At 45.0% G+C, this 15,805-nt stretch overlaps 1 protein-coding gene across 1 annotated transcript in view; it reads right to left on the reverse strand.

Moving 5' to 3' along the window:
• LOC143924327 (neurobeachin-like protein 1) overlaps positions 1-15,805 on the reverse strand; it is a 305,361-nt gene that overhangs the window by 81,789 nt on the left and 207,767 nt on the right. The window contains exons 24-26 of the mRNA XM_077448578.1: positions 14,359-14,506; positions 14,109-14,267; positions 10,659-10,818 (exon numbers count right to left, since the gene is read on the reverse strand). Coding sequence (XP_077304704.1) covers positions 10,659-10,818; positions 14,109-14,267; positions 14,359-14,506 — 467 coding nt within the window. The remainder of the gene's footprint in view (positions 1-10,658; positions 10,819-14,108; positions 14,268-14,358; positions 14,507-15,805) is intronic.

The raw sequence follows: 15,805 nt of genomic DNA on the forward strand, positions 1-15,805 counted from the left end.
GCGGGACCACTGCCTGGAGGACCTTACGTCCAAAAGTCTGCTCTTTATCAGACCATAAATCCAGACGGTAATGTCTTGCGAACGTTGAGTAGCTGGACCACGTTGCTGCTTTGCAGATCTCCTCCGGAGAGGCTCCAGCCCTCTCTGCCCATGATGCGGAAACCGCCCTTGTAGAGTGTGCCTTAACTAAGGGTGCCTGCTTCCCCTCTAACTCATAGGCTTTAACTATCGCCATTCGTATCCACCTGGCGATAGACGCTTTGGACGCCTTGCAGCCCTTGCGGGCGCCCGAAAAATTAACAAAAAGTGAGTCTGACTTCCTGAAGACCTTAGTGGCTTCTAAAAAAATCAATAGACTTCTCCTGACGTCTAACAAACTTAAAGATCTCGCCTCATCCTTGTCTGAGGTTGAGAAAAAAGTTGGCAAAATAATATCCTGTGTCCTATGAAAAGTGGACACCACTTTAGGAAGAAAACTAGGATCAGTCTTAAGTACTACCCTGTCCTCTAAGATTAACAGAAATGGCTCTCTGACCGAGAGCGCTTGTAGATCACTGACCCTTCTAGCTGACGTGATCGCTATCAAAAATACAGTCTTTAGTACAATCCACTTAAGTGAAGCCCCCTCTAATGGTTCAAATGGATCTTGGGTCAGAGCTCTAAGAACCAAGGCCAAATCCCAAGTAGGACAGGACTTCATTCTCACAGGCCTGGATCTAGATAGAGCCTTGAAGAAGTTCCTGACAAATGGATTCTGCTGAAGGGAGGACTGAAGGAAAACACTTAAGGCCGCCACCTGTACCTTTAGAGTGCTGATAGATAGGCCCAGTTCTACCCCTGCCTGTAGAAAATCTAGGACTGCCGGGACCCCGGGACTTGCAATCCCCTGTTCTCGCAACCAGGAATTAAACCTCTTTCCTACCTTGGCGTAAATTGCCCTAGTAACAGGTTTACGGCATTCTAACAAGGTCCTAATCACTCTCTCTGAGAAACCCTGTGACCTTAAGATTTGTTCCTCAGATACCAGGCCGCAAGCTTGAGCCTCTCTATCTGAGGGCACAGGATCGGCCCCTGGGAAAGTAAGTCCTCCCTGACTGGTAGAAACAGCGGAGGATGTACGGCCAATCTCTTTATGCTGGCAAACCAGGGTCTCCTTGGCCAAAAAGGAGCTACTAAAATGAGGTCCGTAGTTTCCGAACGGAACTTCTGCAGAACCTCCGCCACCATCCTTACGGGAGGAAAGGCGTAACACAGGCCAAACATCCATGGATTGGCAAGGGCGTCTATCCCCCTGGCCCGATCCTGTGGGTGAACCGAAAAAAATTGTGTCACCTTCCTGTTGCCTTCTGTTGCAAATAGGTCTATTTCTGGCCTTCCCCAGCATGACACGATCTCCTCGAACACTTCCTTGTTGAGGGCCCACTCGTCCTGACCTATCTTCTGGCGACTGAGAAAGTCGGCCAGGAAATTCTGGGTTCCCTTTAGGTGAATGGCTGATATTGAGGACAAATTCTTCTCTGCCCAGCAGAAGATTTTGTCCGCAATTACCTGCAGTGCAGGGCTTCTGGTTCCCCCTTGCTTGTTCAGGTAGGCTACTGCTGTCACATTGTCTGAGCGAACTTGCAGATCCCTGCCATGTAACCGGGACTGGAATGTTTCTATAGCTTTCCAGACTGCCAGAAGTTCCTTCTGGTTTGAGGAACGACCTGTCTCTAGGTTCGACCAGGAACCCTGGGCTAAGGTTCCCTCTAGGTGGGCACCCCAACCCAGCGCACTGGCATCAGTCGTGACCACCACCGTAGCTTGTGGGGACCAGGGAAGACCCCTGTCTAGGTTGACCTGGGCCCGCCACCACCAAAGAGACCTCCTGACTGCCGAGGATAGGGGCATAACCTGATCCAGGCTCTCCTGCCTGCCATCCCAATAACGGAGCATGAGTCTTTGTAAAGGACGCTGATGATGTCTTGCCCAGGCCACCGCTGGAAAGCATGATGTCATCAACCCTAGGACTCTCATCACCTCCCTGATCTGGGCTTCCCGACCAGATTGAAGCTGGGCTACCGCCTGCTCTAGCTTGCCGATCTTCTCCTCCGGAAGAAATACTCTCATTTCCACTGAAGAAATCCTGTATCCTAAATACAGGACCTCCTGTGAGGGGGTCAGCTGGGATTTTTCCTGGTTTATCAGCCACCCCAGTGAGCGCAGGAAAACCAAGGCCTCCTGTATGTCCCTCTGCAGCTGTTGGGCCGACTGGGCTATGAACAGTAGATCGTCCAGATATGGGATCACTGTTATAGCCTTGAGCCTTAATGGGGCCAGTGCCTCTGCCAGAACTTTTGTAAAGACTCTTGGTGAGGCTGAAAGCCCGAAGGGGAGAGCTCGAAACTGGAGGTGTAACACCCCCGTGTTCAACCTCACCGCCAACCTGAGAAATCTCTGAGATTCCGGATGAATCGGGATATGCAAATATGCATCCCTGAGATCCACTGTGGCCATGTGACAGCCCTGAAACAGGAATTTGGTTACCGAGAAGATTGACTCCATCCGGAACCGCTTGTATTTTATAAATCTGTTCAGGGGACGGAGATTCAGTATTAACCTGAACTTCCCCGAAGGTTTCTTTACCACGAATACGTGGGAGTAAACCCCCAAGCCTCGCTCCTCCTGAGGTACCTGCACCATTACTTCTTGGTCCACCAGATCCCCCAGAAGAAGAGCCAAAGCCTCTGCTTTCTCTTGGTCCCTTGGTAACCTTGTTACTTGAAAGTTCGGGAGGGGAACTGAACCAAACTCCAACCTGTAGCCGTTCCTTACAAGATCTCGAATGAACGGACTTTCGGTTGAAGCTTCCCACTGTGGGAGGAACTTCCCCAGTCTTCCTCCCACCGGGACGCAGGAGTCACTGGGTTTTAGGGGAGGGTTGAGGAGGATTGAATAAGATACCTCCTCTGCCTCTTCCCTTGTGACCCGTCCAATGCTTTTTGGGGCGAACCTCCCTTTCCTGCAGGTTTTGCTGCCTGGGGCTTCGAAAAAGGCGTTTCCCTTCAGGTCTCTTTTTCCTTTCTGGGAAAGCTTTCTTTCTATCCTGCGTGCGCTCTAACGCCTCTTGCAGGCCGGGCCCAAACAAATGGTCCCCTGAAAAGGGTAATCCACACAACTTTAGTTTTGAAGCTGTGTCTCCTGACCAGGTCTTAAGCCAAACGGCCCTTCTGGCAGCGTTCACTAGTGCTGCTGATCTAGCAGCCAGTTTGACTGATTCTGCCGAGGCATCCGCTAAAAAGCCCACCGCTTTAAACAGTAGCGGAAAGGACTTCAACAGCTGTTGCCTAGAAGTACCTGCAGAAATATGTGATTGTAACTGTGTAAGCCAACACTCCAAGTTTCTGGCCACACAGGTAGCTGCTAGGGCCGGTTTAAGCCCGATGGAAGAGGCATCCCAGGCTCTCTTGAGCAGCAGATCTCCCCTCTTATCCATAGGGTCCCTGAGTGAACCCATATCATCAAAGGCCAAATCTGTCTTCTTAGAGACCTTAGCCAAGGGAGCGTCTAATTTGGGAACCTTGTTCCAGGGATGCACCGCATCCGATTCAAAAGGGAACCTCCTTCTAAGGCTACCTGAAAAAATGGCCTTTTTTCCGGTTGTTCCCACTCCAGCAGAATCGCCTCCACTAGCGACTTATGGACGGGGAATACCCTGTCTTTCATTACACTCGACCCTTGATACATCATGTCGTGTTTTGAAAGCTGGACCTGTTCTTCTCTGATCTCTAAGGTGTCATATATAGCCTTGAGGAGGTCACCCACATCATCCAAAGACAGCTTGTATCTGGCTGATCTAATGGCCTCTTCCTCCCCCTCAGATTCTGAAGTAGACTCTGTCCTAGAGGAGGCTAATGACCTGGATAACCTCTCCCTATCCACCTCCTCCTACTTGGTTCGGATAAGGAAGGCATACTCACGGCTCTGGGTAAAGAGACAGAAGTACCCTGCATCCTATCCATCATGTTTTTAAAAGATTGGAAGGTGGATGCAATCTCATCCTTTACGGATGTTAAAACATTGTGACAAGTTGCCACCGAGTCCTCTTTTACCAGGCTACTGACACAATCTGGGCAAAGCGGCTTCTCCCAACCGGTGCCTAACTTAGCCCCACACACGGCACATTTCCTTCTGGGTAAAGGTATCTGGGCTCTGTCCTGTTTAACCTAAAAACAAAGAAAAACAGGGTCCCATTAAAATACCACCCCTGACCACACCACTGTGCTTCTAGGGTCTGTTTAGGAAGTGCCCCCCTTCACCAGCAGGTTCTCCACCCCGGGAAGGTGCTACGGGTCAGAGTGACCCCCCACCCCCCAGTGTAAGTCCTGGTCTGCCCTCACCAAGCTTACCTGAGAGGTACTGGAGCCTGTTGAACCGGAGTCCACCTGCACAACCGCACTCTCCATGGTTCCTGTGTATCACTCAGTCTCTCTGAGCCTTCACACTGCTCCAGGCAACCCTGTAGTCACACCGCCGCGCCCAAAGGACTGGAACGGGTCCTGCGGCGCCCCCTGATGACGCGAATCCGGCGGAAGTGCGTCTCTCCCACTTCCGTACGCCAGAGCGCAAAAACTCCGCCCCGACGCCGTGCGTTCTTACGAACGTACCGCTCACAGTACCCGAACGCCGGTCGGTAGAGCGAACGTCTCCCGCCGCCTCCGACCGACAGGTACGAGCGGTTAGCGCTCCGAGGGGGAGATTGCCGCGTATCGGGGTCCCGTTCTCTCCGAACGTTTAAATGGCAGCGGGGACTGAAAGCTACCCTCTCCTCCCTTCGTTCGGACCGAGGGGTGCTAAGGGCCAGGTCCATCAAGGCGCTCTCCCCAGGTAAAACCCCTGAGAAGGAGCTCCCCTTACCAGTTCCAAGACGTGCTCCTTCCCGTCCGGCAGGAAACACAAAAACTGAGGAGGGCCTGGAGGACCACACCTTTTATTTAATTGGCTTGACGTGTTTCCTGTCCCGGAGGGAGGAGCCCTATATCTCAAAGGCTGTCCTGGAAGACGATATGAGAAAAAATCCTAATCACTTCCACGGAGCAGTACAATGTTACTGTGGTAACACTATATTGCTCTGGTCACAGTGTGTTAATAAAAATAAATGTAGCACTGATATCCTTGTCTTCTGATGTGTATTAGCATTATAATGAAAGTCTATGGACGGTTCTATAGCTTAGTGTTTTTAGCGCCATCTAGCAGCCAAATACTGAAAGTGAACTTAAATGATATTTGGCTTTCAAGCATTGAACTATTTACAGGAAGTGACTGTTATTTACATTGGAGAGTTGACCCCTTTACCCAGGATGCTGAGTGACCTACCCATGGACACCTTCTCTTGCATTGCATGCTGGGTAGGACATAAAAGGACCCTGAGCGGCCATTTTAGGTCTCTTGGGAACGCATGGCCTGCCTGTGAGGACTTGTGCAGAGGCCTCCTGGAGGAAGTGACCTATTGCCTGTGCGGAGCGCAACCCTGCTTGGTTGTGTTAGTGACCTGAAGTGCCAGCGACTCAGAGATCAGATTGAGAGGATCCAGAGACACTTGTTTGAGCATCGGAAGGCCAGGTCCACCTGTCGGAACGGGACGGAGTGACTGACACAGAAGCCAGCTGCAACTACCAGACCAAAGTTACCATACCAAGGTTCTGATCCAGTTGGTGAGCGGGTTGCTACCCACAGTTTTCTAAACCATTGCACCTAGTCAGACTTATATACAGGCCTCGCTGGGATACCTAGTCCCATGGAGAAGGAGTATAGCAACTGACGCTAGGCAGGCATAAGGCCTACTTACCATCATACTTCAAGCACTGTATTATATTTGTGGAAGCAATAGTAGGATCATCCTTAATTCAATTTTAACTGCTTTAACCTTGGATTACAAATTTATATGGTGTTACGCTTGCTAGCGAAGATCCGAAGATAAAGACTGAGCACTTTAAGTGAGATCTCACGCATAGCTACAAAAGTAGGGGGGGCTCCCATACAGGGCTGGTGCAAGGATTTTTGACACCCTAGGCGAAACCTCATTTTGCTGCCCCCATTGGCTCCACCCCTAACTCCACCCACTTTGCCCTGCCCATTTCAGAGGAGGCGGCGCTATACAGGAAGCCTCGGCTCTGCTTCCTCTAGCACTGGCTCTAGTGCTGCGCTGCGCTTCTAATTACACTACCGGCCAGACGGAGCAGCTGCCTGAGACTGAGTTAGATACATGCTGCAGCCTGTAGACCATGCAGGCACGGAGGGAAATCAGTGGTCCTAGGCAGCAGTGTGCCCTAGACAGCTGCCTAGTTTGCCGAGTGGTAGCACCGGCCCTGCTCCTATATATATATATATATATATATATATATATATATTGTTTGTAACTGTTTTACCAAAGTTCATTGTCCTGTCAATCTATGTTGGATGACAGTACAATTGTTGTAATCACCTATTTACAAATATATATATATATATATATATATATATATATATATATATATATATATATATATATATTAAAATATACTTTGGTTAAGTATCTCGTTGTGTGGAGTATTGTTTTCTCCCAGCAGGTAGAGCCAGTGGATCCTGAGAGGACAATACAGGTATATTGTGATATATTATATTGTATTGTATTGCACCACAGCTGTGTCAAGGGGACTGAGGCAAGTCAGTGGGATTTTGTTACTAGAGTGCAGGCCCAAATCAAATCAGCCGCTCCTTCGGGAGACAGTGCTACATAAAAAATAAAAAAAACACAAAAGAAAACAAAAACGTAATAAAAAATAAAAAAAATGAAAAAACGATTAATATTATCTTTTTTTCTTTTTGTATGTATTGTCACCAGTCAGTGCCCATGATCACCACCACACCAGTTATATGATGATGCTGTACTACACTAGTAACAGCATGTCATTTTTTCGCCTTAAGAGATAGGCCATCAATACATCAGGATTGATCAATTTTCATATATATATATATATATATATATGTGGATGTAAAAAGTCTACATACCCCTGTTAAAATGTCAGGTTTTTGTGAAGGAAAAAAATAAGACAGATAAATCATTTCAGAACTTTTTCCACTTTTAATATGACCTAGTTTAATAACAAACTGAAATCTTTTGGGTGGAGGGAAGTAAAAATCAAAAACTAAAATAACATGGTTGCATAAGCGTGCACACCCTTAAATTAATACGTTGAAGCGCCTTTTGATTTTATTATAGTACTCAGTCTTTTTTGGCTAAAAATCTTTAAAGGAGGTCTAGTGCTATAATTGTTGCACGCGCTCTAACGCACGTGGCGATACCTCACATGTGTGGTTTGAGCGGCGTTTACATATGTGGGCGGGACTTACGTCGCCATTCGCTTCTGAGCGTGAGCTAGCGGGGACAGGGGCGTTTAATTATTTTTTTTTTTTTTGCACTTTTTTTTACATTTTCTTTTTTTTGATCACTTTTATTCCTATTATAAGGAATGTAAACATCCCTTGTAATAGGAATCTATGTGACAGGTCCTCTTTATGGAGAGATATGGGGTCAGTAAGACCCCAGATCTCTCCTCCAGTCTGGAAAGCATGAGATCGGGAAAAAAACATTCACCGATCTCATGCTGACAGCCGCGATCACGGCTTGGTTTACTTCCGGGTCATAACGTCGAGCCTGGGCCTCCGACGGTCATAGAGATGACTGGTGACCATCTGGTCATCGGAAATCTCTATGCTCGTCATCCGGCGGCGGGCGAATCTTTCACCAAATGGCAGCGGGAGGGGGGGGGACATCTCCTCCCGTTGCCTATAAGTAGGGATGAGCTCAGGTGTGTTCACATGGAACACGTTCAGAGCCCGCCAAGAAGTCGGCGCAGCACTGCGCTAATCATAGGCAGTGAGACATTGCCCGATCTCTGCAGCCACGCATCGGGGCAATGTCTCACTGCCTGTGATTAGCGCAGCGCCGACTTCCTGGTGGGCTCTGCACGTGTTCCATGCGAACACACCTGAGCTCATCCCTACCTATAAGAACGATGAAGCGGCGGAACTGCCGCTATGATTGTTCTTATCGTGCACAGAATCACCGGCCGGAAAGATTGATATCTGAATAATGCCTGTAGCTATTGGCATCATTCAGATATCCCCTCACAAACTAGAGGACGTAATTTTACTATGGACGGGTATTGAAGTGGTTAAGGTGGAAGGAAGAACCACAGTGTGGAGAAAAAAAGGCATTAGGTCTCAAGACAACCTTGTCTCTGTAAACACACTCCATGGTACTGCACTTACTAATTTACAATCCCCTCTCCTAAACAAGCACCTGTATTAATATCCTATTTGAACTAAAAAAATACAAAGCTAGAAGCAAAATTAGATTAAAGGCCAAGTTCACCTTTTCCAAAAAAGAAATAAATGCACATGTTCTGGTGAGAGACCTTGAGCCACTGGAGGTGCACTTATTTGAGATCTCATAAAGTAACGAATGAAAGTTGAGGGATACAATGTGCCAATCCCCTGTAGAATTTCACTAGGCATTGAAATACCAGCAGCATTTAATAGAGACTCACATGGGCTGAAATTTGACTGTTGATGGTACTCAAAGCCAGATGTTGCTCCAGTCCAGACTTGAGGAAAAGACAGAAGTCATCCAATGGAGTACTTACGTGGCTAGAAGATGGGTCCCTATCCCTCAGGGCTTGGGCTTCAACAGCCAGACCATTAAAGCCAGTAATTAAGAAGCAGGATGGTAAAACAGTGCTTGGGATAGAATATCCAGATGATCAAGGAAAGACACTTTCTCTTTGAGCTGTGGGACTTCTGGTTCCCCTCTGGTGGTGGATGCAAGTCACTGCCAAGGCACTCTTCAACATATTCCTGGTTATACGACCTTGAGGTCCAGTGTTGAAAGAATAACCAAATCACTCTAAATTCTAGTTTGGTGATCGGGAAACAAGCTTCCTCGAACAACCAAGTTCTATGCATCAAAAAGGTGTCCAGGACTCCCATGTCCAAAAGACTGGCATTTATCATAAGAACCTTATCATAAGAACCTTCCGGACCAGCGGTAGGAAGGATTAACAGACTCCAGGGCAGGACTTGGGAGTCAACCAGCCAGAGAAAGTGTGGTTTTAGATGTTGGGTGTATGTGATGATCCAGAGACTGGTCATTTTGTCCCACACAGCCAGAATCTTGAGCTGCAATGGTCTGAAATGGAATTTGCCATATGGAACTGCTTTGAAAAAGGCTACCATTAAGCCCAGAACATTCATGCAAAAACAGAGTGTTTGTTATCACCTGGACTCTAGTGTCTGAACTTGGGAGCAGAGAGTTTGGACTTTGCCCGATAGGAGGAAGACCGTAGAAAGAGCAGTATCTAGGAGAAGAACTAGGTACTACGAGTGGTAAGTTGGTTTTAGCCAACCTTTAGGTCCAAATGGAGTAAATACCCCCTTTCCCTTTGGGGACTGTACAAAGGTTTGAGTAAAAACCTTGGAAACTCTCCTTTTGCTGAACAATGAATACTGGAGACAGGAGCTGTGTGCAGTGTAAAGGTTCCTCTGTTCTTTATAAAGACATTGGCAGGTTCGAAACATAAAGCGGAGTGGAGGAAGAGAATAAAATTCTAGCTTGTAGCTCCTGAATGGATGGCCAACCATTTAGGGAACCTCATTAGGATATTGTTGGGCAAAATGCTTGGAAAGAGAGATTTTTTTCAGGATTAGGCCAATCACCACCAGATTGTAAAAGTGAGGTTATGGGATAGGTTTTAACAGGCTGAGGATTCTTTAAGAGTATCCAGGCTGGTGGCCTTAGCACAGCAGGGGTACTTAGGGCCCTTGCAGTCTCCAAGTAGATTGGTGAGATAAGAAGTTAACGGGGATATGATTTCACCCTCCCAGTGGGCATACTTCCCTTAAGGAGTCTTTAGAAACAGAGTTCAACTAGACAGATGGATCATGACCTTGGCCCTGTAAAGCCCTAACACCAACATTACACCAAGTGTCTAGGAGAGAGCCTTCAGCAGATTCCGGTGCTCTGGAAGAGACATTACAGACCTGCCCCACTTATTACTCATGGTGGGATTTGGGTATAGCCTCCAAGGTTATGCTGTGGATCAACCAATCCAGATAACTGCAAAATGAGCCCCAAAGGCTCTGCAGCAACTATGAATCTTTCTGGACGAAAAATGTATCTTGATAAAATAGCAGAAAAAAAAAAGCAAGAATTAATTTGCTTCTCACAGTGGAGAGAAGACATTTGTTCTAGGACATTAGCAAAAAAAAATAAAAAAAATAAAAAAAGGAAAAACTTGAAGATGACGCAAGTAGCAGGAGTTATACTAGACTCTCTGCTTTGCTAGCGTCCAATCTCTTGAAGGCAGAAGCATAGCCCTATGCCTTTGAATTACCACATTGTGTACCCTAATGTACTATTAAGAAACGTTTTGTCGAAAATTATGTTCTTTATTTCTGTTGTGAATGTATGCTGAATTTCTGTTGCATTAGCCTGCATTTTCTAGGGAAGTGAATGAATGGGCCTTTCAAAATGAGTGCATTTTATGATGTATCTGATGTACACTGGCAAGTTGTAAACTGCAAGCCCTTAGGATGTAGTAATTAAAAAAGACACATAAAAGTAAAGCAAAAAAACTTACCTGCCCTAAGGATCTGATTAAGAAGTCCTTTTATCAGTAATGTAGAGACATGGGCTTCATTAAGTAGCAATCCTAGCCCTGAATATCCTACTTCTCTCAGCCGAATTCGTTGTTTGCTTTTCTCATACACCTTATTGCAGTTCAGCATCTGTTCTAATATCTGCACAGATAAAATGTTTGAATAAATCACACCATAGGTTGAAAGAGATTGCTGAGATATATATAGTGTATACACAGACACAAAAATATTAGGAGATGCTAATTATCTACTGACTTGAATCAAGTGTTTAATTTGTGCCAGCCTACTGGGACTCTAAACCAAGATCAGGCTGACTGGACCTAGAAGGTTTATGATTCTGCCAGTCCCCAACACTTTTCAGGAATGATTTAAGAGCAAATATAAGCAGAGCAAAAATGTAATAGTGAGGTGCAGAGAGGTTCATGTATCAATGTCATGCATCTTCAGGGCCTGTTTCAGCATTGGCACACTTTGAGGTCCTAGTAGAAGTACTTTCTCCTGCAGTCACTGCAGCATCCACTGTCATCACTATATTTGTATTCAGGAGATTCTCCATGCACATCTCAAAATAAGTAACAAATCTCCTCAATAGGGTCAGAGACAGCAAAAAAAAAAGGAGAGAGAAAGCCTCTAAGAATTCACTATTCTATCCAGTAAAATCTTACAGCAGAACATCGCCCAAAAGGGAACGTTTCACTTCTTTGCATCCTTTCCTCCCCCTCCTTTTTAATTATTGGAAGTTTCTGGGAGACTGGGGGGAGCGGGTACCTGGTTTTGAGAGGTAACTGCTCCCATTTCTGCTTGGATTACCTTGGCAATCCAAGCAGAAGTACTTCTTACCCCCTCTCGTCACAGGTCCCGGAAGACTGCAGGACTATTCATAAAGTGCAGCGCAGCTTACACATGCGCAGCCGGCTGTGAAGCCCAAAGCTACATAGCCAGTTTCCTTTACGTAAGGTGCCGGTACCTGGACTGGATGTTGATTGAAAAGGCAAGTGTCTCCGGTGGGGGGGGGGGGCAGCGGTCTTCCTCTCGCTGGACGCCGAAAAAGCATTCGACAGGGTCCATTGGGGGTACCTCTCAGCGGTTCTGTCGAGGTTTGGCTTTTCGGGCCCGGTCCTCTCTGCCATTTCTGCACTGTACTCTAAACCGTCAGCACATGTATTCACAGAAGGCCTTTTTTCTGAACAGTTCTCTATTACCAATGGCACAAGACAGGGGTGCCCTTTGTCACCCCTGATCTTTGCCCTGGTGATGGAGCCATTGGCGGAGAGGATTAGGACTCATCTGAATATAAGAGGTATTAGCTCTGGTTTGACAAGGCACCCTATCACTCTATACGCAGACGATGTGATTCTGTCTCTTGCTGACCCGGAGGAATCCCTGAAAGAGGTGTACGAAGTCTTGGAGAATTTTAATGAGATTTCTTATTACAAGATTAATGCCACTAAGTCCAGCATATTGGGTATTAATATTCCTTCGGATATGCAGAACCGAATTATGCTCTCTCTACCTTACACGTGGGCATCTGCATCCATCCAATACTTAGGTATAAGACTAACCAGCTCCCTGTCTCAACTTTATAGATGCAACTTTGCATCTATCCCGTCAAGCTTTGAGGGGGAATTGTCTAGATTTAAAAAGTTTTACCTTTCCTGGTCCGGCAGGTTAGCCGCGTATAAGATGTTTTTACTACCAAAACTCTTGTATCTTTTCAGAACACTTCCAATTGTGCTGCCAGTTTCTTTTTATACAACATTACAACGCCAACTAAGTAGATATCTATGGGAAGGGAAGCCTGCCCGATGTAGCTTCAAAATTCTAGTCAAGCACAGACAGGTGGGAGGAATGGGAGTTCCGGAGCTAAGAGACTATCATATGGCGGCTATTTTGGACCAACTTAGAGTCTGGTTCCATGCACCTGAACAGAAACGGTGGCATATATGTGAACTAGAACAAACTCAACAGAAGGATCTCCCAGGGCTCTTATATGCCTCACTGATAGGTGACCCTAGAGCACATAGACACCACCCCATCATAAATGCGACACTGCAGGCCTGGGCTTATTTACGTAAACACCAACCATCCAATATCGACCTTAAACATCTCCCTATTCCCCTTTCGGCCATGTCCTTCCTTACCCCTGACTTACAAGTCACACATTGGGCAAACTATGAACTTCGTTTTCTGCACCAACTTTTTACGCAGGGTGGCATACGGTCATTTGGACATTTGATGGCTACTCAGGGCATTCCTAAAACTGAATATCTGACTTTCGCCAGACTGACTAGCATGATTCCTAAAGAACATACACAGTACTTTAGCCTCCCGGAGTGTATTTGGGAGCTGTGGCAACCTGCATCCGCACAAAAAAAAGGTATTACGGCTATATACAATCTCTTACACGGTTAACTGCATTTTGATGTGTATAATCAGCTGGCCAAATGGGAAGAGGAATTACATATCACTATATCCCCGGACCAATGGGTAAGAGCTATTAAAGGCAGTTACAACTCCACCCGTTGCTCCAATTTTAGGGAAGGCGCACATAAGTTACGATTTAGATGGTACAGGACTCCTTACATAATAGCGAAATATGCAGGAGAGGGTTCGACCACGTGCTGGAGAGGATGCGGCCAGGTAGGAAACCTGGCACATATATTTTGGTTCTGCATATCCTTACGAAGCTTCTGGGGAGAAATAAGTAAGATGATAGCTAAACTGACAGGAATTTTAAATCCCCTTAGAGTAGAACAAGCTCTCCTAGGGGTGGATCTGGATATTTACCCCATCCCAGAGCGCACATTAGTGACACATGTACTATTCGCTGCTCGGCTAAGCATTACAAGAAAATGGAAATCAAATGCATCTCCTTTGGTTTCAGAAGTTGTGACCCTAGTTGACCACTCATTTGAATATGAAAGAACGGTAGCGTATCAGGAAGATAGATTAAAATCCTTTCTTCGAAAATGGGCATTATGGGACAAATTTAGAAAACGTCATTACACTGTTTTTTGAATCTATCTGCTAGCTTTGTTGTGAATTGTTTGAAATTCTGCCATTGTCTCATCCATATGTTGAAATTATATGATCGTTTATCGACCCGCCCATTAAGGTAAAACATTGCTATAGGAAAAGGTATTACTGCTTTCTTTTTTATAATTCATACATTCACGTTACTGTAAGAGATATGTACTCTTTTTTTATGTTTGTTCCACTGTGCATGTACATGTATCTGTGGAATGTTAATTTGTGAAACTTTTAATAAAAAGATTGTTAAAAAAAAAAAAGAAAAGGCAAGTGTCCTTATATTAAAAGTCAGCAGGTAACGGATTATAGCTGCTGACTTTTAATTATTTTTATTCATTAAGCCAAAATATTGTATTCCTTCATGTAAACATGCACTTTTCAGTAACAAATAGAAAGCATACCTTGAACACAAGTTCTTTAAGTCGATCAGAGTATCTTTGATTCAACAGCAAAGCATAAAGCATATCAGCGCTTCCTGGTTCAAACAAAATCAGAAAAAGTTGATCTATCATGGGAGTGGTCATTAGGAGGTGGTAGATAATCTCCAAGATGCCATTCAGCTAAAATAAAATAAAACCAATAACTGTCTTTTGTGTAACATTTTCAGAATATAAAACTTCTCCAAACTAGAATTATGAAACATGGTCTTACCTGTTGTTCATCACTAGTGGCTGCTATGTAACCAATAATACTTTGAATCTCCTCCTGAGTTCCACCTTTGCTCAGAAAATATTTAATGAGTCCAAACAGAGATGTTCTAATGGTTATTAGATCTTCTGATGCCAATGAAGTTTCTTTGCTGGAGGTTTTAGATAAAGAAAATATTAAAAGTTACAAAGCCTGCAGGTTTGACCAGTCTGTGGAGAATCAAAACATTTATTAATCCAGGCAATGAGGATTTATGAATTCTGTGATACTTATTCAACATTCAAAATCAACATATACATATTCAAAAGAACTGAAGAACTCTTCATGAGTAAGAAACGACAACAGCTTTATGACTGCTTCATAAATGTGGACTTTGCGACAGCGTATGTGTCAAGCAAAGATTGAGCTACCTGTTGCTAGCTAGAATACAACTACTATCCACGTTGCAGTATAGCAAGGATCAAGGTGGATTAGCCGTACCCAATCCCAGATATTTTCTGGCCTCCCAGCTCCAGCATCTAGGGGGATATGGGCTTCTCAACTATTCTGATCCGACTCACAACCTGTTGCTTTTTGGGGCTTCGAATTATACAGCAATGTTTCCATCTATCTCAGCTTCAGGGTCTGTTGTGTTTTTTTTGAAAAGGCTCTGATCTGTAGTTATGCATAGCTTGGGACTGTTGGATTTCCTGCAAGAAACACTATGGCACAATCTCATGTACACTGAGCTACATAAATTGGAGGGGTTTTAGATCTGGGTGGCTGTGGGTATCCGTTCTGTATCTCAACTATACAGCCAAAATATATTAAATTTTTTCTCTAATCTACATACAAGGGGAATTTGCTTTGCCTAGACAACAGTTTTTCAGGTATCTTCACCTGCAACATGCCCTGCAGATCCAACCTCGCCACTCCAATTTGGTGCTAACTGACCACCCTTTACTGTGTGATAAACGGAGCACAATGTAAAAGGCATGATTTCACAAATTTACTCTACACAAGAAACACATCATGCTAGTTTTATGTATGCGATTTAGGCTTTAAGTCATAGGGGCTGATTTACTAAAAGCAAATTGGTTGTTCACTTTGCAAGGACATTTTCTGGCTGAATTTCGAACCATGTATGGGCAGGGTGGTTGCACAAAAGTTGATCTACTGATCAACTTCTGTACAAGCAGCCTGTTGGGTTTTAGCTGGCAATAATGATGAGTGTGTTCTGAAGGCAGGGAACTCTCCCCATTGTTAGAACACAATAGCAATCTCCCATCCACCTCAAATTGTGGATGGGGGAATTTGGATCATTTTTTTTTCGTTCAACCAGCAAATATGAGCAAAGCTTAAAGATCATGGTTAAAAATTTACTTTGCAAAGAATGGCCAATCATATAAAAAGGAAAAAAAAACACATTACTTTCACGTGGTCATGATTGGACGATGGAAGTGAGTAGAGC

This window comes from Lithobates pipiens, unplaced genomic scaffold (genome assembly GCF_037356315.1).
Source record: "Lithobates pipiens isolate NorthernLeopardFrog02 unplaced genomic scaffold, aLitPip1_a1.2 Scaffold_22, whole genome shotgun sequence".
Taxonomy (NCBI): Eukaryota; Metazoa; Chordata; class Amphibia; order Anura; family Ranidae; genus Lithobates; species Lithobates pipiens.